This window comes from Ctenopharyngodon idella, chromosome 17 (genome assembly GCF_019924925.1).
Source record: "Ctenopharyngodon idella isolate HZGC_01 chromosome 17, HZGC01, whole genome shotgun sequence".
Classification (NCBI taxonomy): Eukaryota; Metazoa; Chordata; class Actinopteri; order Cypriniformes; family Xenocyprididae; genus Ctenopharyngodon; species Ctenopharyngodon idella.
This window is the reverse complement of record NC_067236.1, coordinates 2,877,803-2,903,306: the sequence shown is the minus strand read 5'-3', so window position 1 is coordinate 2,903,306 and position 25,504 is coordinate 2,877,803. Positions and strand designations below refer to the sequence as shown.

At 37.9% G+C, this 25,504-nt stretch overlaps 2 protein-coding genes across 2 annotated transcripts in view; one reads left to right on the top strand and one right to left on the bottom strand.

The window, feature by feature from the left end:
* akap6 (A kinase (PRKA) anchor protein 6) overlaps positions 1 to 3,910 on the bottom strand; it is a 156,325-nt gene extending 152,415 nt beyond the window's left edge. Inside the window, 1 exon segment of the mRNA XM_051868342.1 lies at positions 3,715 to 3,910. The gene's annotated coding sequence lies outside the window, so the exon portion shown is untranslated.
* Positions 3,911 to 7,477: 3,567 nt separating this feature from the next.
* On the top strand, positions 7,478 to 25,332 carry zranb1b (zinc finger, RAN-binding domain containing 1b). Its single transcript, XM_051867332.1, has 10 exons — positions 7,478 to 7,849; positions 10,423 to 11,384; positions 12,494 to 12,681; positions 12,783 to 12,936; positions 14,995 to 15,066; positions 15,523 to 15,721; positions 16,568 to 16,688; positions 20,482 to 20,611; positions 21,614 to 21,843; positions 23,664 to 25,332. The coding sequence occupies exons 2-10, from the start codon at positions 10,538 to 10,540 to the stop codon at positions 23,880 to 23,882; spliced, it is 2,160 nt and encodes a 719-aa protein (XP_051723292.1). The 5' UTR covers positions 7,478 to 7,849; positions 10,423 to 10,537; the 3' UTR covers positions 23,883 to 25,332.
* Positions 25,333 to 25,504: the final 172 nt, after the last annotated feature.

Sequence of the window (25,504 nt, the reverse complement as noted above, 5' to 3'; positions counted from 1 at the left end):
GCTTTCAAAGCTAGCTCACTATTGCTAGCCTCTCCGAAATTGACTTACCCTATCTTTAAGTTTGGTGATGAAAGTTATTGTATATGAGAATAAAATAACATATTTGCATGTATTTTAAGTATTCAAAATACAAAATACTGTCTCTCGAAGTATTTAATTACAAATTACATTTGATTTTTTCTTTGTTAAGGAAAATACAAATGACAAAATACTCAAAAGTAATTAAATACGTATTTTAAATACATTTAATTAAAATACTGCCCATCACTATGTGTGAACACACAACTCACACTATTTATACTATAAATAGAATAGTGCATAAGTGTGCAAATTGGGACGCTCATAACCTTATTTACTCCAAGGCCCCCCATTGTCAAAGACAATATTTGAAGGCCACCCAAGTTCTGGTACATCTGTTGTAATGACAAAGCTCTTAATTTTCTACTTTTCTTAATAAAACTAGGGTTGGCAATATATAAAAATAATTTTATAAAATAATCATAAATAATTAAAATATTTAAATTCCATAATCCCAATAAGTGAAGGTTCTTCATATTTTACGCTTTTAATTACCAATTTACATAGGAGCTGAAGTTTACAGATTCCTAACCCTAAAGCAACAGCAATGCAACTAAGGGGGTGTTTACACAACACTGCTTTCAACTAAAAACAGAAAACTTTTTATGCATTTTGGCCGTTCATTTACACAACAACAGCGATACTATCTCTGTGTCAACTTCAAAAATGCGAATTTGTGAAAACGGTGACGTCATGCACATGCATATTTCATATTCAGTCTATAGGTGCATAGTTTTTCTTTACAAAGTGACATCGCCAACTACTGGCCTGGCATGATTAATACAGTGTTTTTAGTCGTTTTCACGGATCCGTGTGAACGGGGATCTTTTTGACAATGACAATCGTCTTTTCCGTTTTTAATACATCACTGTCATATACATGCACCCAAAAATGCCTTAGCAAACACTGACTGATAAGAGAATCAGCCAATGACTACTTAAAATACACAGTATTTTGAAAAGTCATTCAGATTCACTGTATATTGGAAACATTGATTAATCATTGATAAAGATTCAATATAGTTTTCTATATTGAAATTGAAACATTCTATGATACATCTAGAATGAAACATTTAACAACACTGAGGGTGATGAATTCTGACTTTTTAAGCATTATTAAATATATTTCAAAGCTCAATGAGAATACTCAAGCATTGCCCGACCGACTGCTGCCACACCCTGGGTGGTGAAGTTACATGGCAGCTGCTCTCATTATGTTTGAATGACGACAGAAGTGTGTGGACATAATACAGAGACAGACTGACTACACTTTGTGTCCAAATGGGAAATTAACTGAGACATGATACCACCATCAATGAGCTGGAAAAAGCCAAAAATATATCAGCTTTTAAATGCAAACAAGCAATAGTTAAAGTTAGGTTTAAACTGTGTTTGGGTTTGGCACTTAAAAAGCTTATTTTACAGTTTTACTAAGTCAGGACGTTTAAAGACACAGAATCTGCCATGAAAGCATGCAACCCTGTGCAAAAGTCTGCTAAACGGTACAACATTTTCAGCATGCTTGTGCTAATTTCAGTCTGTCTGCACACACAACACGCTGCTAAAAGCCTTAGAAATGACCTCAGCTCTCAAGATCACAGATCTCACCCCAGTATTCTGGGTCATCTGGTCCCCGTCATAACAAGTTCAGAGAGCAGTTTTGTGTTCAGGGCTTGTGGTGCAACAAAAACAGACAGTTACACAGAATATTCTGGGTCTATATAACAGGGGTCAGTGCTGTGGAAAAGAGGGGTCTGTTTACCACCCAACCCCTGCCTTCCACGCAGACACAGACAAGCGTCTAACACTGCTTAAGCACAAATGCTCATCACCATAATAAAACAGGGCTCTCGTGGGAGAGGGAGGGGCGGATCACAGAGGAATCGTTTCCCAAAACCCAGGACGATGACTGTGAACAATTGCAACAGTGCCTATACAGAACTGAAATACACAGCTACCTTGGGAGATTTAAGAAACTTCTAGACACACACTTACGGTGTGTAAGGACAAAATGAAAACAAAATTTAATAATTCAACAGACTCAAATCCATTTTATCTAGTGCATTTATAACATGAATTCTCTTTCAATTGTTTACTCACTTGATTGTAATGTATTACTACCTACCTACTCTTCACCTACACCATTACATACATACAGTACATAACCTGGGAATATAGTACATTGTATTATTTATTATGTAGAGATCAACAACTGGTTTGAACAATATACACTTGTTTGGATAAATTATTACATTTTAAACATTTCAATTATTTGAGCAGCCTATCATATCTAGGTCAAGCAATCAACTAAATTATTACTATTATTATTATTATTATATTCACAATTCATATTTTTAACCATTTCAGTCTAATGATTTAGTTATTGATTCATATATATATATATATATATATATATATATATATATAATATTTTACATATAAAAAAAAAATATATATATATATATATAATGAAATGAAATTAAAACCTGAAAACTGACAGTTTTATAATATTAAAAAGTTTAAAACAAATAAAAATTATAACATTATATGAATAACAAATATTTCTAGCAAGTGAATTTGTGATATATTAATGTCACACCGATACTTATAATGTCTTCTATCAAAAGAGCACAATTTGCCCATTGGAAATTCAATTTAAATGATCCTAGATAACATGATCATGATGTTTTGGAGTCCATACCGGCTAGAGAATGTTATCAAAGCAAAAAGACATTCCTTTCCAGATACTACAAAATTAACATTTCAGGTTTGAACTGTTATGCTGAAAAAAGTATTACATTTGAAGCATTTCATTATATACAGAGGTGTGATAGCACATTGTATGTATACAGTATATATTATGTATACTGTGCATAACATTATATGATGAGTACTGATATACTGTAGCATGTTTACTGTATTCTTTGAAGAAAACCATCAAGTCAAATGTCCTTTTCCACCAAATTAACTAGTCAAACATAGGTAAACATGAATTCTAATTCTAAGCCTGTGGTGCAACACCACACCTTAGGACGCACACATGCGGCCTTATCAGCAAGGAAGAAAATCTATTCTAATATCTCAGAGCATCTGTCATGCAACACCACCCTTGCAGGGCGTGTGTTTGGGCCCAAGGTGACGAGGCAGCATCTAAAAGAGAGAGAGCAATGACCAAGCAATGACACAGGCGTGCCCACTGGACCACATGCACCGAGAACTGCTCATTAAATCCTGCGATCCCTACCCTGCAACTGAGACCTAGAAACGTGCTTAACACAAACAAACATGAAGGGCTATTGAGCTGAAAACACTGGGCCACGCTTCCGTGTAAGGTGGGTGGAGAATACAAACTGACATGCTCACATTCCCTACCAGAAATACCAATACTGTAAATAGAAAGGCTTTAAAAGGCTTCAATGTATGTTTGGCCCCCCTTGTGGATACTATATGTGCATGCGTCAGGTCCTTTCTATGCAGGCCACTTCAACAATGCTCTCTCTCCACAATTTCCCTTCAGATAAAGTATAACCTCTTGCTAGAATCATATCTCATCCATGTTCTAATCTATCCTGCTTTTGATAAAAAGAAGCATAAATCCAGCAGCCTGTAAGAGCAGAAGACAGAAGCCGGTACTCACCATAACACTATCTACTCCATTTTTCCATCCAGTGCGGTTGTGTGAGGGAGGTGCCTGCTATACGATCCACTGCAGGGCTGCCTGCCTCAAGCAGCCCTCGCTGGACGGATGCTGATGATGTAGCGCCTTTCAGGAGAGCAGCCCAGTTACCTTGGAAACTGAGGAGTGATGGAGCGGCCGTGCTGCACTGCCATTGGCTGGAGAGGGGTGGTGCTCCCGCTGTGGGGCCCTGGTGGGTGTGGCTACAGATGAGAGAGGAAGCAGAACTGTGAAAGCAGATGCACAAGAGTGGTGTCCTTTTGCAGTAACACACACAGATGAATATACACTAAAATGTACTTGATAAGAGCAATATACACCATTAAAAGTCTTTAAAATATAAAACTATTTCCTTAAAAATATTAAAAATCACTTCTTTCCTTTCATCCCTCTCAAAATATATACTTTTTTCTCTCTCCTTACAAAAAATACTGTTGCAGTACAATGGTACAGTAATGGTATCAGATGATCATTTTAAAGGCACATGGAACAGCACTTTACCATATAAATAGTAAAACAATATTTTAATATTTCTGTTTATATTATATATTGTTTCATATCAAAATCGTATCAAGTTTATGCTTTTAACATTTTAACACTAATTCAAAATAAAATTAAATTCATACAGAAACAAGTGTAACACTTTACAGTAAGGTTCATTAGTTAACGTATTAACTAACATGAAAATGAGCAATACATTTGTTACTGTATTTGTTCATCTTTGTTAACGTAAATTAATAAAAATACTAATAAAAATACAGCAGTTCATTGTTCATGTTAGTTCACAGTGCATTAACTAATGTAAACAGATACAACTCTTGATATTAATAATGTATTAGTAAATGTTGAAATTAACATTAACAAAGATTAATAAATGTTGTAGAAATGCAGTTCATTATTAGATTAGTTCATATTATCTAGTATACTAGTTAATTAATGTTAACTAATGAACTTTATTGTGTTACCAAAACAAGAATATTTTTTTATTTATTGCTTTTAACTGTTGATTGTTGTTAATAATAATAATAATAATAATAATAATATTATTAACCTTGTTTTCCGATAATTAATCACCAAATCCTTGGTAAACACTGCACCGTAGGTGTGTATTGATGCTGGCAGGTTCAGCCTCAATTCGCTTGCTTAAAACCGTCTCGTTCACGGGTCATTTCGTGTTACAAGTCATATAAAGTTCATTTCGATTCGGACATGACCAACAAAGAGGATGTCTGGGTGAATAAATTGTTCCTTTCATAAATAATAAGTACATTTTCATCTTCAGGCAGGCCCATGCGTGCCTTTAACGTCAACAAGCGGGCTTTAGCGCGCTAACAGTCTGATCAGCCAATCACAGCGACGCTCAGGCACTGCCTCCTCTCATGTGACTTGTCGTCTGCATTTTGGCTTTCGCAACTTCGCATTCTTCAAGCCACGCTTTAAAACATGGCGCAACGGGGAAAAAATAAGAACGCAAAATAAGTAGTTTCCGCTGACAACGTCTTCCACTCTGCCTTTGCTGTCAAATATCATTTGCTGTGGAGTTTTGTGTTGGGTTGGGAGTCGGGACACGCCCCTAGAAGTTTGACAACATTGACGCCAAACACCATTGGTTCTCGCGTGTCACGTGACTGACGCGATGCGAATGTATTTTGAGAAAGATTATCAGTCAATAATGGCATAAATTTAAAAAGTAAATGGGCTGTATGCACGGTTACTTCCTGGTTGTCTTTAAGCCAGCTCGGGCATTTACGGTGGACTGTTAGCTGTTCATTCTCTACCTGTTGTACATCGACACAAAACCATCAGTGGTTGACTTTTTAATGTTGCATTCATATTTTAATGCAGTTATCACATTTACCTAATTTGCCAATAAACCAGTTTGATTGATTGCAATACAGACGAAGCTATTGGGACCGTTTAAAAATGCCATGTCTGTAATTAGACACACACGCATTTTTTCCCCCAGCACTTCAAATGTTATTTTTAATGTGATGACCACAAATATTATTTGTTCATCCTTCTGAGATTGTCTACATTGTAAAATCGAACGTTTCGAAATGTAGGAAATTCAACATTTGATAGAAAACACTTACTTAAAAATAAAAAAGACATACCATTATAACCAGCAGGTGGCGGCAGAGTAGCATTTATTTGCGCAAATAGCAGCCATTTCCTCTAATTGTTTTTCGTTTTGACTAAATATTAAACATTATAAAATAACTAGGTTTAAAAATACATTTTGTCAATGTGAAGTATGAAGTACTCACAAAATCTCATGAAAAACAGTAACTTTTCTTGTGAATGAATTACACAGAGCGCGAGCACCGCGCTTTCCCTGATCACAGCAGCTGTCAGTCAGTGCAGCGCAAGATCAATGATTTTGGCACACTTGTAAAAACACAATTTATTCAATGAATCAAACTAAAGTGCACAATAAATATTTAATTCTTGTCGCTTTTTTCACACGAAAGTGTAAAAACTTATGGTCGAATTGAATTTAGCCGAGGAGGAACACTGAGGTACGTCTTTATTTATTTATTTATTTTTATATGCTATCTTACGTTTGAATAACTAAATTAATGCTATGCCTGACTATTTAAGTGACTATATTCTGATTATAAAAGTATTACACTACTGATGCTCAACACACCAGCAAATGACATATCACCGGAAGTTTTCGAGCTGGCTTATATTATTGCGGAAGTTCTAAAGAACGCTCCGTGCATATAGCCAATTGTCATTATTGTAAGGAAAATCATTTTTAATGTTTAATAGTTACTGGTTAGTTAAAAATGATGTTACAGTGTAAATATCCTATAATATATAATTATAAATATATACTGTGTAAATATATATTTATATATCATATATAATAAAGTGTAATAAAAATATAATTATAAATATAATACATCTCGTTGCTGTTCTCCCTTTTGATTCTGGGATGAATTTTGATCAAACGATCTTGTTGCAGTAGTTTATTGAACCACTGGATGGCGACAAAGTTGCGCTTTACTACTGATGCAACACTAACTAAATATTCTATAGAATAGATTCTTCTTAATCGATATATGATAAGCAGCTGGGAAAAAGATGTAGTTTCACTGACCATGTCTAAACTAACCCTAACTAATATGAGACAGAATGCAGAAATGTTATAGACGGAAATAATCAGAAGATATTAAAAATGTAGGAATAATATTATACTTTTTTTATTTTGGATTCTAAAGCTAACAGTCACTTCATAAAACGAATACACTGATAATGACAAAAGCATCTACTAAATAAATTAGTAAATGGAACTAACTATTCAGCTAAAACTGTGCACGCCATTTATTGTTTTAACATAAAAGAGCTACACGCAGAACTATCTAACGGCCCTGGAGCTGTATAGTCAACTCTTTTATTTTTGTTTTCACTGACAAACTGCCCTTATGTCACTGCAGATGATGCTGCGGTAGATCTTTCTGAAACGATGACATCATCCCCCTGGTCTTGGCAGTGGAGCCGAACACATGAAACACACTCCATTTTGGCTCCAATCCAGAGTGAAACATAATATTCCATCCCTGATATTCTTAGAGCCGACATGGCGGACCGAGAGCTACAGTTTCCTGATTGTTATTGCTTATGAAGGAAGTATGTCGTGAAGCCCTTTAACGAAAGAAATGCGCCCTCATTGGTTTTCACAGTGTTTACGGAGCGAGAGCCAATCATATGTGCCCGCTGATCCAGGTGATATCCCTCCTACCAGTATCTCCGGAGTAGGTTTATTTTGGTTTACCCCCGCTCCTGTACCGCCGCCATTAGAGCCAGTTAGTATTACAACGGCAACAGATATGGGAATTCCGGTGTTTAAAACCCTCTAAAATCTGCTTTGATCCGAAGATCGCGGTGGTGTTTGGGGTTTCAGAGGAAGGGAGAGAAATAACATGGGTGTTCGGCCGCAGAATCGCTCTGCTGTCTTGGTAGATTGTCGGTGCTGAGCTGGATTTGGACCCGATCGGATTGGGTTTCGGTAGGACAGACGTTCGGTTTGCAGAAGGGCGAACTCTGGAACGGTAGTGTTTGCAAACTGAAGTGTGAAGGGGGAAAACAGGTAAGGGCCTTTATTTCTGTGTGTGGGGGAGGAAGGGAAATCACAGTAACAGTATATGCAACAGGGCAAATTAATACATATTTTTTAGTTTTCTAATGCTCGCGTATAATTTATAGAAATGTTTATTTATTTTATGTTTATTTCTTTTTAAGGAAGTGAAAATGTCAATGAACAGTGTACAGTCTGAGTTGAAGTAGCTCTATGTGTTTACTTACAGTGCAGATACAAACACTAGAGCTCTTTTATGGTGTTGTGATAGTTCGGGTAAAATCGACACCTTGGTGTGGAATTCCGAAGCGAGCCGAGAGTGTTTACAGTGTATCAGCGCAGAGTTTGTACTGGATACATTTGAGCTGTATACATTTGAACTTGATACATTGTAGCGGCGGAAATGCTTCTCGCATTCCATTTTCATCGCCCGTTATAGAAAAACTCTTCTCACCGTTATAGCCAGGTTTCCTGTCGTGTAATAAGAGGTATGTTTCAAAACCTACTGCCTATAGATAGCATTATTGCGGCTTCAGTATTGCGTCCAGCATTTTGACAGCTCACTATCCAATCTGACAGATTCTGACCCTTCAAAACATTGAACCTACAACCAATAGGCCTATTGTTGTGAACTTTTAAATGTTTGTTGTTTTGACAAAATGAAGGGCACAAAAAGTACAGCTAAATGTAAGATAAAAGCAGCAATTACCATAGTTGTTGTACTTGTATGATGTTAATACCATGTTTTTTTGGACATGTGCCATGGTAATACCCTGGTATTCTTTGACTGTAAATTCTGTATGTATGGGAATCATTCAATACCATTACCATCTTCATAACATCACTGTACCATGTTACCACCATAGTACAAATTTGTCAGGGAAATCTAGGACATGAATGCTCTTTTTTTTAAGCAAATGTTAATAACCAAAATCTAGTCCAATAACCAAATGAGAGTGTAGAAATGTAGGTCAAAGGATGTGACCGTTTGCCCCAGTGAGCTGGATTCATCTCTGTCGTAGCCCACCTGTTTGGACTGTCAGGAATAATCCAGAGTCGTGAACAACTTTCCGCTCTAAAAAGCCTTTCAGAATAAATGTATTGTGCTCGTTTTTATTACAGCAGCAAATGAAAAGATTAAGGTCGTTCACATTGAGGGAGAAACGTGTGATTGAAAAGACAAAATAAAGAGATTTGTGTCTGTTACTATATAAAGAGACATGGAGAAAAGCACAGAATGTACATACACTCTCACTTGTGTCATCATGATTTATGCTGATACCAATGTTTATTTTGTCAGTCATCTGCATCATTTGTATCACTTTTAAATGTCATCATTATTTGAATCAAGTGCATGGTAGCTTATAATAGTCAGAGTCGATCAAAAAAAGTAGTAGTACAAACTGAAAATGCAAAAAGCTACTGGATGGTACTTAAGTGATTACCATATTCATATACCATGATCTTTACCTAGTACTTCAGGGGAAAAAAACTTTGTTTTTAACTCTAAACAACTGTATTACAGTGGTGTCCAAAAATGTAAGGCAACGTTGAAAATCTGGGATTCATGATTTTGACAAATTTATAACAAAGAAAGGCTAAATGTAAAAATATCCTGTGCTATTTCTAGGTCGCTAATCAAATGTAAGCAAAATTGAGACATCGACCATGTAACTCGTTTGTACAAAAGGTTCACTGAAGCACAAGATGCTCTTGGAACACTCTCAATTCTAAACTTGTGGATTAAATCAAATTAAAGCAAAAGTGGATAAACCAAATTTATTTCTGCAATAACAAAGCTGAATCTTCAGCATCATTACTCCAGTCTTCAATGTCACATGATCCTTCAGAAATCATTCTAATACGATGATTTGCTGCTCAAGTTACATTTCTTATTATTATCAGTGTTGGAAACAGTTGTGCTGCTTAATATTTTTGTTGAAATAGGATTTTTTTTTTGTAACAGTGTAAAAGTATTCACTGTCACTTTTGATCAATTTAATGCGTCCTTGTTGAATAAAAGTATTAATTTCTTTCCAAAAAATCTTCATGGCCATAAACTTATATAGCATACAGTCAAACCAAAAATTATTCAGACATTTTTGATATTTTTGATATATTTTTACTAGTGGGTGCAGGACACTATATTTCATTTATGTAAGTGAGGATAGCAAAATAAAGTAAACTGTGACATATTATACCCAAAAAATTCTTCATACAGGGGACTACCAGTAAAACTGATAAAAATTTGGAACTAAAAATTATTCAGACACTTTGACCTGACCATGTTTTGCTTAAGTGTTATCTGAAATAATTAAGATTAATTTTTTCTGACACAGTTTAACTCTGAGATCTTGTCATATTTTATTACCATTTTTTATTAGTGAATAAACTTTATAAATGAATGAAATGTTCAAGGTGTCTGAATAAATTTTGGTTTGACTGTATATATTGCTGTTAATTGCTGCTGTTATTGATCTGATCTTTTGGTGGCCACTGTATATCAAATCTTTTCTTATTGTTGTCAATCAGCATATTTTCTTTTCCAGCAAGAACTAAACTTTGCCTGTCTGTGATAATTGCAGGAGAAACTGGAGGCGCTGTGACCGTGAGCGAGTGAAAGCAGGTGAAGAACGGAGGACCAGCGGGCGGGAGGGAGGGAGGGGGGGCGATCAGCTGTGGTGACCGGCGCAAGCGAGGATGACAGATTTTGGCTTGAAGTGGAGCTGCGAGTATTGCACCTACGAGAACTGGCCGTCCGCCATCAAATGCACCATGTGTCGGGCCCAAAGGCACAACGCGCCCATCATCACCGAGGAACCCTTCAAGAGCAGCTCCAGCCTGGACCCCCAGCTCTGCACCACCCAGGGGGGCTCCACTCTGCTCATCTGCCCCGACTCCAGCGCTCGACCTCGGGTACGGATCGCAGATGAGCTGCCCGAAACCAGCAGCAAATGGTCCTGCCACATGTGCACCTACCTAAACTGGCCTCGCGCCATCCGCTGCACGCAGTGCCTCAGTCAGAGGCAGCAGGGCTCAAAACAGGGTCCACTCAGTCCGTCAGAAGCCCCCCAGACTTCGGACTCTGGGTCCAGACCCTCCCCGGTCACCTCGGACCCCTGTGAGGAGTATAACGACCGGAATCGGCTCAACATGCACACGCAGCGTTGGCCATGCTCAGCTTGCACCTACGAGAACTGGCCAAGGAGTCTCAGGTGTGTGGTGTGTGACCACCCTAAACCCAGCAGTACGCCCGAGGCGCCCCAGCAAGATTCAGAGGCGGAGAGCGCCACGTCCCTGTCAATAGTAAACGAGCAGGAGCGGGATAACTTAAGGACAGCGGGGGGAGGTGGGGTGAGCGGGGGTCTCCGGGGCAGGCAGAGGAAACTCTCTCCCCCTGCTTGTAAAGGGCAAGCGGAGGTGAAGATCGAGCTGGCGTCGGGAGCGGTGGGCAGCGATAATGAGCAGGAGGCAGACTTTAAAAAACTCAAACAGATCCGGAACAGGATGCGGAGAAGCGACTGGCTCTTCCTGAATGCCTGCGCTGGTGAGAAATGAGCCCCATTAGTGCCAGATACAGTTTCCCCAAAATATATTTAGCCATATTTTAAAAATGCCTGAATGTCATTGCATTAGATTGAGTGTCTGTATCTGCACTCAAATGCTGCATGATGTTTTCTTTTCACTCTTTTCTTAATCATTTTTGCTCAATGTTTGCTCAGTGTTCAATCAGCTTGTGTTTTGGTGATTTTTTTTTTTTTTTTTTTTTTTTTTAATTGAATGTATGAAGTCAGTAGCACTATAAGAGTTAGTAAATGTTGAAATTAACATTAACTAAGGTTAATTGATGCTCTAGTCTAGAAGTATTGTTCATTATTAGTTGATATTAACTGATGTACTTTACTAGTGTTGACAAATGAGATCTTATATAAAGTGTTACGGAATTTATGAAGTGTGGCTTAAAAGGATAGTTAACCAAAAATTTAAATATCTGTCATCATTTATTCACCCTCAAGTTATTCTGAACCTGTATGATTTTTTTTTTTCTTCTGTTGAACACAAAAGAAGATATTTTGAAGAATGTCCGTAACCGAACAGTTGATGGGGCCCCACTGACTTCCATAGTATGGGGAAAAAATTGCTATGGAAGTCAGTGGGGCCCATCAACTGTTTGGTTACCGACATTCTTCAAAATATCTTCTTTTGTGTTCAGCAGAACAAAGATATTCATACAGGTTTGGAACAACTTGAGGATGAGTAAATGATGACAGAAGTTTAATTTTTGGGTGAACTATCCTTTTAACTGTGATGTGAAGTGGAAATTAAAAGCTAAATCTTTTGATATCAGCTGGTATCAAACCTTGATTTTCATCTCTAAGCCGATGGGAGACGGTTTGTATGCACATGGTTTGATGCAAACTGACAGATTTTTTTCTCTCGTGGGCTCTGTTACTTTAGAAACACTTCTGTTAGCTATCTGTTCTCTTGCACTAGAGTATGAAATCATTGATCTCTACAGCAGCATCATTGTCTTCTGGGAAATTCCTATTGCTCCTATAGATCCGATGGGAATTGAATCTGAAATTCATACTGCAACATGAAAGAGTTGTGAAAGCAGAAATCAGCTCACTCATATGTAACGCACACTTTCATCAGGTGTAGTCGAGGGAGATCTGGCGGCTGTGGAGGCGTACAAGTCATCAGGCGGTGATATCGCACGTCAGCTGACCGCAGACGAGGTGCGGATTCTCAACCGCCCATCTGCGTTTGATGCTGGTTTCACTCTGGTGCATCTGGCCATTCGTTTCCAAAGACAGGACATGCTTGCGGTGCTGCTCACAGAGGTCAGAGTTTTACATGCATAGGCTATGTGGGGGTCAAGGGAGTTCAGCTTACAAGGTGAAATTGTAAAATTGCTCATTATTTGTTTATGAATGAATTTCAGGTGTCTCAGCAGACAGCAAAGTGTATACCAGCTCTGGTGTGTCCAGAGTTGACAGAACAGATCCGCAGAGAGGTGGCGGCAGCACTTCACAGGCGTAAAGGAGAATTCCCCTGTTACTTTTTCACTGACCTTGTCACCTTCACATTACCAGCAGGTGATCACTCACAATTTATAAAGAAAGAGTTAACCTCCTGCCCTGGGATTTTAACTTCCTGCCTAAAAGTCTTAGAGTATCTGATTCCAACAGTACTTATATATTTTACTCATACTAAATATAGTCTCAAAGATGCATTAGTCCTCCTCAACACCCAAGAGAAATACCAGTGTAAACAAGACACAGAGCAATCACATCTTTATTTTCTAAATCAAAATAAAACTGAACATCTCAATATTGCAATAAATCAAGGTCAACAGCCTCTCTTGAACATCTACATACACTCAAGTCTCATTTAAGCTCAAGTGCTCAAAAAGGGGATAAGTAAACAATTTATTTAAAAAGGTCTCTCAATATAATGGATAAATAAAATAATGTTAAGTAAAATGAAATAGTCAAAGGCTGCTTGCACTGGATGTGCTGGTTTCGTTCTCATCACCAGCTGCAGTCATGTCCTCATCTGTCCTCATCTCATGTATGAAACACCTGTGATTTCAGAACTACCTGCTAATCTACATTCATGTAAAGTAGACTTGTTGTCAAGTTTGGGTGAGTAAGGGCAAAACGCACAAGATATAGTACCCTTAATGCCCTGTAGATGGTGATATCCCTTCGTTTGTAGCAGAAATAAACTGCTGCAGAAAAAGTTAGGTGCCATGCAAAATCAGAGATGGGCTTCCTCCGAAATCGCATAAGAGCATAAAGCATTAGTTCACTTTCAAATGAAAATTAGCCCAAGCTTTACTCACCTTCAAGCCATCCTAGGTGTATATGACTTTCTTCTTTCTGATAAACACAATCAGAGATATATTAATAAATATCCTGACACATCCGAGCTTTATAATGGCAGTGAGCAAGACCAATGAGTATGAAGCTGAAGAAAGTGCCTCCATCCACATCCATCCATCATAAACATACTCAACACGGCTCCGGGGGGTTAATAAAGGCCTTCTGAAGTGAAGCGATGCGTTGGTGTAAAAAAATATATCCATATTTAACAAGTTAAATATCTAGCTTCTGCCAGACCACCTTCCATATTCAACTTGCGAAGAAAGCGTAATGCCTCTCGCAGTTCAAAGCGCTTACGTTACGTCCTATGCCTTCCCTATTCAACTTACAGAAAAAGCTTAACTGATGTGACGCCAGTTCCGTTTTTTTCGTAGATGGAATACGGAAGGCGGTCTGGCTTCATAAGGCCTTTATTAACCCCCCGGAGCCGTGTGGAGTACGTTTATGATGGATGGATGTGGATGGAGGCACTTTCTTCAGCTTCATACTCGTTGGTCTCGCTCACTGCCATTATAAAGCTCGGAAGCGTGCTTTATAATGGTACAAATGAAGATCTTTTTGATGAAATCTGAGAGCTTTCTGTCCCTCCATTGACAGCCTACACAACTACCACTTGACGCTTAAGTAAAAGTTTATAAAGAGATCGTAAAAACACTAATCCATATGAATTGAATGGTTTAATCCAACAGAAGCTGAACTGAATCTGCTTGACATGCGAGAACAAACCTCTTGCGGAAGCTCAAACGTGCTGCATAACACAAGAATGAACCTCATTAGTTCTTGCACGTCAAGCAAACATGCTTGAGCTTCCGTTTACCACAACTGATGTGAGTTGATGAATGTTTATATGTAAATAATAGCCTAAATTCAGTCTGTTCATCATGTAAAACAATCATGTCTCTTCAGAAAATTTGGACTGAACTGCTCAATTCATATGGATTAGCTTTACGATCTCTTTATGAACCTTTCGATGTGTCAAAGTGGTAGTTGCATAGCTGTCAAGGGAGGAAAGCTCTCAGGTTTCATCATGAACGAAAGTCTTACGTGTTGGGAACAACGTGAGGCTGAGTAATTAATGATAGAATTTTCATTTTTGGGTGAACTAACCCTTTAAGTACAGCAACTGATTACATTTACTCAAATAATTTACAACACTGCTTGAAAGGAAAAATATTTAAAGTATGTTAAAAAGTGGAACAAAAATCCATAACATGTCCCATTTAACAGACAGTAGGGTTGTATCTGAAAAAGTTTTTTTTTCCCCCAAAGATATTGAAGACCTTCCTCCAAATGTTCAGGAAAAACTGTTCGACGAGGTCCTGGATCGAGATGTACAAAAAGGTGAAGTGACTTTTTTTTTTTTAGCATTTATTTCATACTTTAAACCAAAAAATAATGGGCAGCACATTAAAACTTTGAGTTTTACATGTGATGCTCAAGTGAAAATCTAGATCACTGCTTCTCAACTAGTTTTACTTCAGGACCGTGTCTTGAAATTAAGTGATTGTAAACTCTGGTCTGCACAATGTGGGCCGTGATTGCAATTGTCTAGCTATCGATAGCATAAATTTGACTTATTTTAATTATTTGCATTTTAGTATTGTTCCAGATCAGAAAAAGACCTGCATCCTGTTTTTGGGTCGCAACCCACCAGTTGAGAAGAAACTGATCTAGAAAATGCCTTAGCTAGTCTATTTCCGTTGCATCCCTAAAGAGCAGCAGGCAGCTAGCAGAAATAAAATGTATCACTGGGTGTGCAAAGAAACAGGTTGAGAAACTGATTTATTCTGTGCTCAGAGCTGGAAGAGGAGTCTCCCATCATTAACTGGTTTCTGGAGCTGGGCACACGTCTGGACAGCCGGCTGTATGCTCTGTGGAACCGAACCGCGGGAGATTGCCTTCTGGATTCTGTGTTACAGGCCACTTGGGGAATTTACGACAAAGACTCTGTCCTTAGGAAAAGCCTCAACGATAGCTTACACGACTGCTCTCACTGGTAAAACAGGAAATTAGTAGGCTGGGTTCATGTTAAAGGTTCAATAAACGATTTCTGAGTAACACTGTTGATATTTGAAATCAACCCAAACAAACAAACCCCTCCCTTCATTGCTCCACCCTTAAAAATGGATGTCTCTTTATCATAGCTGAAGTGAAGCAAATGAATGTTTCGTAAGAAATCAAGTGAAGATGATGAACAAACGACAAGTAAGAACAAAAAATTAACATACAGTACACAAACGTATATACAAGGAAGAGTTTGTTGTTAGTCGCCAGCAGCACAACAGCTCCAGACAAACATATCTTGGATCTTTGTAACATGGCAAAACCAGTGTTACTTCTGTATGGAGCAGAAACAACACAACCTCTGAGTCCATTTTCAGGCCTTCCCGCTAAGGTCTCTCCAGCACTGGAAAGCTTTTCTAATATTACCACGGGTCTTAAAGCTCTTACCTGATAATAACCATAAATATTCCTCTGACCTTTTCTCTTTTGTAATGTCTCTCAGCCATCTCTCTTTCTACAGTTTTTCTTCAAATATCCCTCTTGCTCACTATCTCTCCTCCCCCATTATGAGTGAATACGCCTCCTACTGCTGATTGGCTACAAGTGTGTTGTGTGTACTCGTGTACTCACTTTCAACAGCATTTCTCAGAAGTCGCTTACTGCACCTTTAACTACCCAGACCACACTAGTAGTGTTTTGCATGGGCAGCATCATGCATATTTTCATCAGCAAATCTTGTCATTGTTGTAATCCTTGTTTAATTTCAATTGTGTTTATATAAATAGGTGTAATATAGATACACCTATATACACAGATATAATGTGTGTGTATTTTTTAGGTTCTATACGCGCTGGAAAGAGTGGGAATCCTGGTATTCCCAAAGCTTTGGTTTGCATTTCTCTCTGCGGGAGGAGCAGTGGCAGGAGGACTGGGCGTTTATACTATCATTAGCTAGTCAGGTAAGCAACCAGATTTACAGTGGCTGATAGATTCAGGGAAAACATTAATATTTCACCACCTACTGAGATACCTGCATTTGACTCATACAGAAACACGCACATACAGACCAAGAGAATGAGGGCTAGACAGATGTTTGAACATTATTTACAGCGTTGTTTCTATTAGTTGGTCATTTCCATACAGATTTTTGGACGGTTTCATTGTGCTTAAAGTCAGCATGAAATCCAAACTCACCCTGTTTACTTTGGTAATACACATTTGTGGTCTTATTGTGAATGATTCAACAGTGCATGTTATTCTGAAGGAACAGAAAGTTTTTCTTCATAAGCTTTCATCAAGATGTAAGAACTCACTACAGCTCTAAACAGTTTTTCTTTTTGGCTGCTTAAAATGGATCATTGAATATCCTTTTTCACTGGGAAATATGTCAAATAGTGACAGCAAAATGGGTTGCAAATGGAGATGGGCATTTTTCAAAAATATTGTATTTTAATATTTGGGCTCATAAAAACAAACAAATATTCGATTATTTGTTTATTTAATTAAAGTTTAACGACAAGTTTATAATTAGGCAATATACACAACAAGCTTACATCATAACTTGAGGTTATCTTTTAGTTGAAAACATTAAACAATGTGTATAAACAAATATATACAGAACAAAATCATTTAAAGGTGCAGTAAGCAATTTTTGAAAAACGCTGTTGAAAAGTGGATCAGACCAAGCACAAAAACACACAATCGGCAGTAAGGGGCGTATACACTCATGATTTGGGAAGAGAGAGAGCTCAGTGTACAAGACCAACATTAGCAGAACAACAAGAGAGAAATGACAGAGAAAATACAAAAGAGGAGAAGGCCAGGGGAATATAACTTAAAAAAGTAGGGTTACAATCAAGCAAGAGGTTGGAAGTGTGTTAATATCAGAGAAGCTTTCCAGCGCCGGAGAGATCTAAGCAGGAAGGCCTGAAAATGGAAGTAGAGGTTGATTTGTTTCTTCTTGATACGTGAGTAATGTTGGTTTTGCTGTGTTTTTACAGAACTAAGATATCCTGTCTTTTGCTTGAATATACTCATGTGTCATCTTCGCTTGTTTGTTCGTTTGCATTATTATTATTATAAGCCTAGAATGTATAAACCTCCTCCACCGCCCGTTTCAAGAATCGACTCCCAAAGTGTGTCCGAAAAGTGAGATAACATACTCCTAATATGTTTTTTCTCTTGGTTCACATTTTAGTGATGGCCATAACTCCTTAATCTTGTCACATTTGTAATTAGTTACATGGATTTTCATGTTATGTAGGGAGCTGTTCATGAAAATTGTTTTTTTTGGGATGGAAGGGACTTTGCCATCGAAGGAGTAGAGGCTAAAATAACAATTTGACATTTAACCTGAATTATCATGGTAACACAAATTGCTTTCACTTATTGATGACATCATACCCTCGTGCGGCGGGCACAGCAGATAGTCCTTGCCTGTGTTGCATAGCGTGTACATGAATGAGGGGGCAGAGGCACCAAGATAGGGGTGTGATCCTTTTGGGTAAGGGCGTGTTTGTTTTGGTGATTTCAAATATTAACAGCGTTTACCAGAAATTGCTTACTGCACCTTTAAGCTAAAGCAGAGTGAATAAAATAAATAAATAAATGCTAATAAAGCAGACTGCACCAATCATCGTACAGAACATACAGGGGTTGGACAATGAAACTGAAACACCTTGTTTTAGACCACAATAATTTACTAGTATGGTAGGGCCACCTTTTGCAGCCAATACAGCATCTGTTCATCTTGGGAATGACAGATAAAAGTCCTGCGTAGTGGCCAGAGGGATTTTGAGCCATTCCTCTTCCAGAACAGTGGTCAGGTCACTATGTGATGCTGGTGGAGGAAAACCTTTTCTGACTCACTCCTCCAAAATACCCCAAAGTGGCTCAGATGTATTTAGATCTGGTGACTGTGCAGGCCATGGGAGGTTAACTTCTCTTTCATGTTCATCAAACCATTCTGTCACAAGTCTTGCTGTGTGTATTGGTGCATTATCATGCTGATACACGGCACCCCCTTCAGGGTACAATGTTTGAACCATTAGGTGCACATGGTCCTCCAGGTCCTTGTCAGTGACACGTCCATCAAGTGCAGTAGGGAATGCCATGATATTGCAGCTCAAAATATCACTGATTCACACCTGTGCTTCACTCTGGGCAGCAACAGTCCGGGTACTAAGCCTCTTTGGGGTTTCTCCACACTGTAACACAACAGATGTGGGAAAGTGAAGGTGGACTCATCAGAGAACAATACATGTTTCACATTGTCCACAGCCCAAGATTTGCACTGTTGGCACAATCGAAACCAACATTTGGCATTGGCACGTTACCAAAGGTGTGGCTAAAGCAGCCCGATCATGAATATTGACTCTGTGGAGCTTCCGACGAACAGTTTTGGTGGAAACAGGAGAGTCAAGGTGCGCATTTAATTCTGCAGTGAGTTTGGCAGCTGTGGTTTTATGTTTTTTGGATACAATCCAGGTTAGTACCTGGACATTCCTTTTAGACAGCTTCCTCTTGAGTCTTGGTTTGTCCTACATGGTGGTATGCTGACATTATCCTGAATACCACAGCTCTTGATACACTACAAAGACTTGCTGTCGTGGTGACAGATAAGCCAGCGAGACGCGCACCAACAATTTGTCCTCTTTTGAACTCTGATATGTCTCCCATTATGTTGTGTGGATTGTAATATTTATGTACAGCTGTGCTATTGCTCTGCTAATTGATCCTTCACACTCTGCTCTTATTGATGGAATGTAAAACGGTGAAGGTTGGCCACCAGGCTGCACATATATAGGCGTGAATCCTCCAACACTATATTGGCCAGTGTTTCAGTTGCATTGTCCAACCCCTATATATACACTTTAGTCGGCATATAGTTATCATGTTTATATTGTTTCACATGTTCATGTTGAGGAAAACAAGAATATCTACATGCTCGGGTGAAAGTGGCTCTTCAGTCTGATAACAATAAGGATGGTCGCCGACACAGACGTTGCAGGGACACAAAGATAACAATGTGCTAAGTGAAGTTTCTTACCGCACTTTGTGTTTTCTGTTCTTAAACCCGTCTCTCTCAACGAAACTTAAAGGAAGCATATGTCTTGATCATTTTGCTATCAGCTAAGTTCTTTTCTCAGCACAGCTACACTTTCCTGTAGTCGTGAATGCAGTGATGGACAGCTGTCCTTCCTCATTCAACTGGTCAGTAACGTTGGTGTTGGGTGTTTGGATTTCATATGATTTCTAATTATTATGATAGCTCAGTTTCACCCAACAGTGTTTGCACACGTTGATTCATTTGATCATAAGAGTAAGATCACTTATTAAGATAATTTTAATCAAAATAAACTTTGCTACACCTAGAGGCAGACAACCACATTCTGTGATCAAATATAATCTTGTTTACACGCTCCACAGCGCCACCCAATGCATGTAGTAATAACTGTGAGTTTTAGGTTGCGTGCTTAGCATTTATTATGGATTCACTTCGCATTTACGGCCACCAATGCAACATGTAGCAAAATTCAAATAGTATTTTTATTTTTCTAATAATTATTACAAATCAAATATTTGACTATTTTTGTGCACACCCCTAGTTGCAAACGGTGTTTCATGTTGAATTATTTTTATTTCATATATATTTCATAATGAGGATTCCCTAGTAAAGCTGAAAAACTGTTTTACCATTTTATTGTTGTTATACTCTGTCTCTCTCTGTATTTTTGTTTCTTCTGCCTGTAGCCGGGTGCGAGTTTAGAGCAGACGCATGTGTTTGTTTTGGCACACATCCTTCGGAGGCCCATCATAGTGTACGGTGTGAAATATTACAAGAGCTTCAGAGGAGAGACGCTGGGATACACACGCTTTCAGGGTGAGCTGCCTTTAAGTACGCTACACTAATGTGTAGATATTTCATGCAGTTTGCTCTGTTTTCAATAGCTATTTCTCATATCTATGACCAATATAATGCCAATTTAAACTTTCTGGTTATCAAAGAATCCTGAAAAAAAAAAAAAAAATGTGTTCTACAAAAGTATTAAGCAGCACAACTGTTTTCAACACTGATAATAATAAGAAATGTTTCTTAAGCAGCAAATCAGTATATTAGAATGATTTCTGAAGAATCATGTGACACTGAAGACTGGAGTAATGATGCTGAAAATTCAGCTTTGATCACAGGAATAAATTACATTTTAAAATAAATTCAGATAGAAAAGTTATTTTAAATTGTAATGTAATTTCACAATGTTACTGTTTTTACTGCATGTTTGATATAGTGCAGCAAATAAATGCAGCTTTTGTGAGCATAAGAGACTTCTTTCAAAAACACGAAAAAATCTAAGCGATTTTGTATATATAAATTAATATATATATTAAAAAAAAAAATATATATATATATATATATATAATAATTATTATAATAAATGTTTATTATAATGATGTCAATATTATCTTTACTGTTTTTATGAAAGATTTTTAGTTGTCAAACTAATACAAACAAATCTAAATCTAAACAGTCTACAAATGGCCGAATCTCATCTAAATAATTGACTTTTTGAGGTGAGGTTGAGGTGTTGTTTTAGTTACAAAGAGCCTGTCACTGTACATGTCTAAAGTTTATATTAATTTTATCAGTGTTCACAGTATGATTAGTGTAAGCACATTAGCATTATTCTGTGGGTGTTTGACTGTGTCGACCAAGAATTGTGTGATCTATTATATCTGTCACTGGCAGGCTGTTATTGCTACTATAACGATAAAACTGCCAGCAGAAACAATCAACACTCTGCTGACTTTAAACAGGGTGTTGGCGTTTGGGGTCAGTCACACAGAGTTTCTGTAATTACTGTTTGTTTTGGCTGTTGTCTTGTAGGTGTATACCTGCCTCTTTTATGGGAGCAAAGTTTCTGCTGGAAGAGCCCTATCGCCCTGGGTTACACACGCGGACACTTTTCTGCTTTGGTTGCCATGGAGAACGATGGCTATGATAATCGAGGTGCTGGTGCTAACCTGAACACAGACGATGATGTCACTGTCACTTTCCTGCCATTGGTTGACAGCGAGCGAAAACTGTTGCACATCCACTTTCTGTCTGCACAAGAGGTGAGAACAGCTCTGCTGACATGAAAACACTCTGTAGATCATGAACATTTAAGAGGTGTTAAGGCCTGTTTGTGTTAAAGCACCATGTCTGAATTTTCAGTATGGGAAAACAAATTCAAGATGTTGTTTTAATGGGTTTCCCTTTACATATTTATATAAGTTTTTCATAACTTGCAGTTTGTTACCTTGATGTTTTAATTCCATTAGTATATAAAACTGGCAGTGCACCTTTCATAAACCATTGTAATTTTTTCCTAAAGATTATGGAAATTTGGGGGTTTTTAAGAATGCACTGACAGGGGCCCCTTCACAAAGTTTTGCTTAGGGCCCCCAGAAGTGTAGGATCGGCACTGCACCAAAGACTTATATTACATCCTGTATAAGCTTTGCAAACTGCATAATCGAATTCAAAGTGATGGAAAAATATAAAACTATTTATTTTAAAATGTTGATTTTATATATATATATTTATAAAACGGTTAGTTCCTGTCCTTGATTCTGATTGGTCAATAGCTGTGTTTTATTCACGATAAAACACGGCTATGACCGCTTCACCCAACGGTTCTGTGTATCACTACACAACACCCTTAGCAACCACTCTTAGCAATGCAAACTGTATGTTCTCAATTGATATTGTTAATTGAAGCTTACTGTATTATGTAGAAGAGTATTGTGAGAAAAAGATCGAGTGAGCGAGTTTATTACCTGCATTCAGATGTAGCATTTTCCTTCAGGTCAGTCCTATGTTCATAATAAAAAATCTGTTTAAATGTCCGATGTATTATCTTGTCCTTTTAACAGTTAAGGGGTTTTTTCCATGACTGACAGCGCTAGTCAAAGCATTTGTCAGTTGCGTCTTGTTCCGTGTTCACAACAATTCAGTCTTTTCAATGTAAAAGTCTTCGCTACTGACTGACACACACATAAAGACAGTCTTTGCCGCCATCTAATGGCGTAATAACGTAACTTCTGTTGCTGTTCACGGTCAGGGACTATTTTTTACGGCGGAAGGAAGGCTTTAGTGAAAGTTTACTTCATGAAAGTTGCATTGATACATATTTTTGGCTTTAATATTTGTATGGTGTGGTAACCGTAGCAATAAGGTACTCGAGGCTAGTGCTGTATCCTAAATAAGTCACGGCTGAAGGGCGTTGTTAGGCACGACGCGAAGCATGAATAAGTCACGCCCTTCAGCCGTGACTTATTCGAGACCTGCTCTGCTTATTCACAATACAGCACAGCCTCGAGTACCTTATTGCTTACATACACACACACACCGTGATTTTGAACATATTTAGTTGATCCCAGAACAACATTACAACATTCCTGTCAGAAAATTAGTCCCAAGTTAACCCTATCCCCACCCCTAAACCTAACCCTACCCATAACTAAAATCAAAAGGAAATGATAGGTGAATAACAGATGAAGAAGCGCCTAAATTTGATATAAATTTTAAACTTGTCCCTCAAATCTGATTGGTTGACTGGAATGGAATGTAGTATCAGGATCAACAATGATGGTTTTGGCGATTGTTTTGACTCTAATTAGTAGAATGTTTCTGTACAGCATCATGGGTAATGTAGTTTTATACCCCAAATTCCACTGTTTAACACGATTATTTTAAAAATAAGTTTTAATAAAGAAGGCTGATGGCTTCAATGGAAGCAAATACCAATCGATTTCCCTATGGAAAAAATGAATGGCATTCTTACTTCTGGAACCTGACTGTTGCACTCTTATTTGAAACCTGTTTAAAAGCTTGCATTGTGATTAGCTAATATACCTTGACAAGCTCTCTGGTTACTGTGTGTGTCCGTCAGATGGGGACAGAGGAGCAGCAGGAGCGGATGTTGAGGCAGTGGATGGACTGCTGTGTTACAGAGGGCGGGGTTTTGGTGGCCATGCAGAAGAGCTCGAGGAGGCGGAACCACCCGCTTGTCACTCAAATGGTGGAGAAGTGGCTGGACGGTTATCGGCAGCTTGCCGCTTGTCCAACTCTTTCTGATGGCGAGGAAGAAGAGGAGGATGAAGACGAGTAAACGAACGAACAGTTGGCATCACTAGACACTACAAAACGGCCCTCTTGCGTTCCCCCACATATGGAAACACACAAACACACACCTTTAGCCCCAACCGAGCGACAAACCCGAGGTTTCCTTTTTGGTTTTTGTCACTAATATGGCAAATAATTTGGGTTTGTTGCAAAATAAAGGAATGCAATCATGATTGTATTTGTCTTTTACAGAGTATGTTCTTTGCTTTCGTTTGTGTTTTGTTTTTAAATTTGCCATTGCGATGCTTGTAGTGATTTAAGAAAAAATAAGTGGAAGGAATAGGAAAGAAAATTGCAGCAATTTAAGCACCCTTTTTAAAATGTCTGGTTCTGTTTGTAATGGAACCGACACAGATGTCTACTTCTATTTGTGTAGCTTGACTCTAGACCGAGATTACTAAAACATAATTCACTACACATTTGAAAATAAGCGTTATCTATGAATCACACGCACGACTGTCACAATTGCTTTTCTAAATAAAGCTGTCGGTTCTCCGTTCCTCACCCGATCATTACGAGGAGAACGCAAGTGGACATTTTAACTCGATTTCTAACAGATTTTCTGTATTTATCTGGATAATAGTTTGTGAGCCATAGAAATGAATGCTTTTCCACTCACATCTTGTCGTCCCATCTTTGAACTGCACTGCAAATGTGAACGCTGCGAGGAAAAAGGCATGTGTCAGTTTACTGTGTCCGTTGGAGGAGATTTCATGCCCTTTTCACAAGGGAACATTATTTCAGCTCTTCTTTAAATGTGGTCCGTTCACTCTTTCAGTTGTGTATTCGTGTGTGACGTTTGTCTTTTGTGAAATGTCTGGCCACAGATTTTCAGTGCACGTTTTTCCACTCGTTTTCCAAACCTCCATCATCACATTCAAAGATTTTATGTAGACCAAAGTGAACATTAAGAGAGATCTGTGGAGTGTTTTTGCAGTGCTAATATAACCAGTTAACTGGATTTGTTTTCCCGTTCTCATTTCATTACCTTGTGTATTTGTGTCCAGTCCTTCTCACATCTTGCATCCTCATGTTTTATTTCCTTTTTTAAATTATGTGATAGTTCTGCTACACTATGGTATATTTGATATATAAGGTGGAGACCAAACTTGGTGATATTGAAGACCTAAGTGTTTTGAATGTCCAACTATGAAACTATTATAAAACTTTGAAACAAAACAAAGAGTCTGATTTCCTACATACAAACCACACATGCTTAACCATAAGATAAATGCTCATTTGCAGCTACTTGTTTTTATTTAAAGATGTTGCAATAGCAAATTCATATATATTTGCTATTTAAGTACAAAAAATATAATGACTATGTAATATAGTGCATATATTTAGCCAAATGCTCCTCTAGTCAGTTTTTCTAGTTAAACCAACAAGTTTTGGTCATTGAATGGCTTTCTTGAAGTAAATGTAACTTTCCGTGACATTGTTTACAAGCTGTTTTATTGGTGTCTTTCTGATGTTGAAACACTGATTGAGTGATTACCTGAGACAGGATACATTTCAGTAAGTTGTACTGTATTTTTTAACATACCTTCTAATGTTCATTAATGTTTATTTCAAACTATAAATAGTAGTAAAGAGGAAGAGGTTATG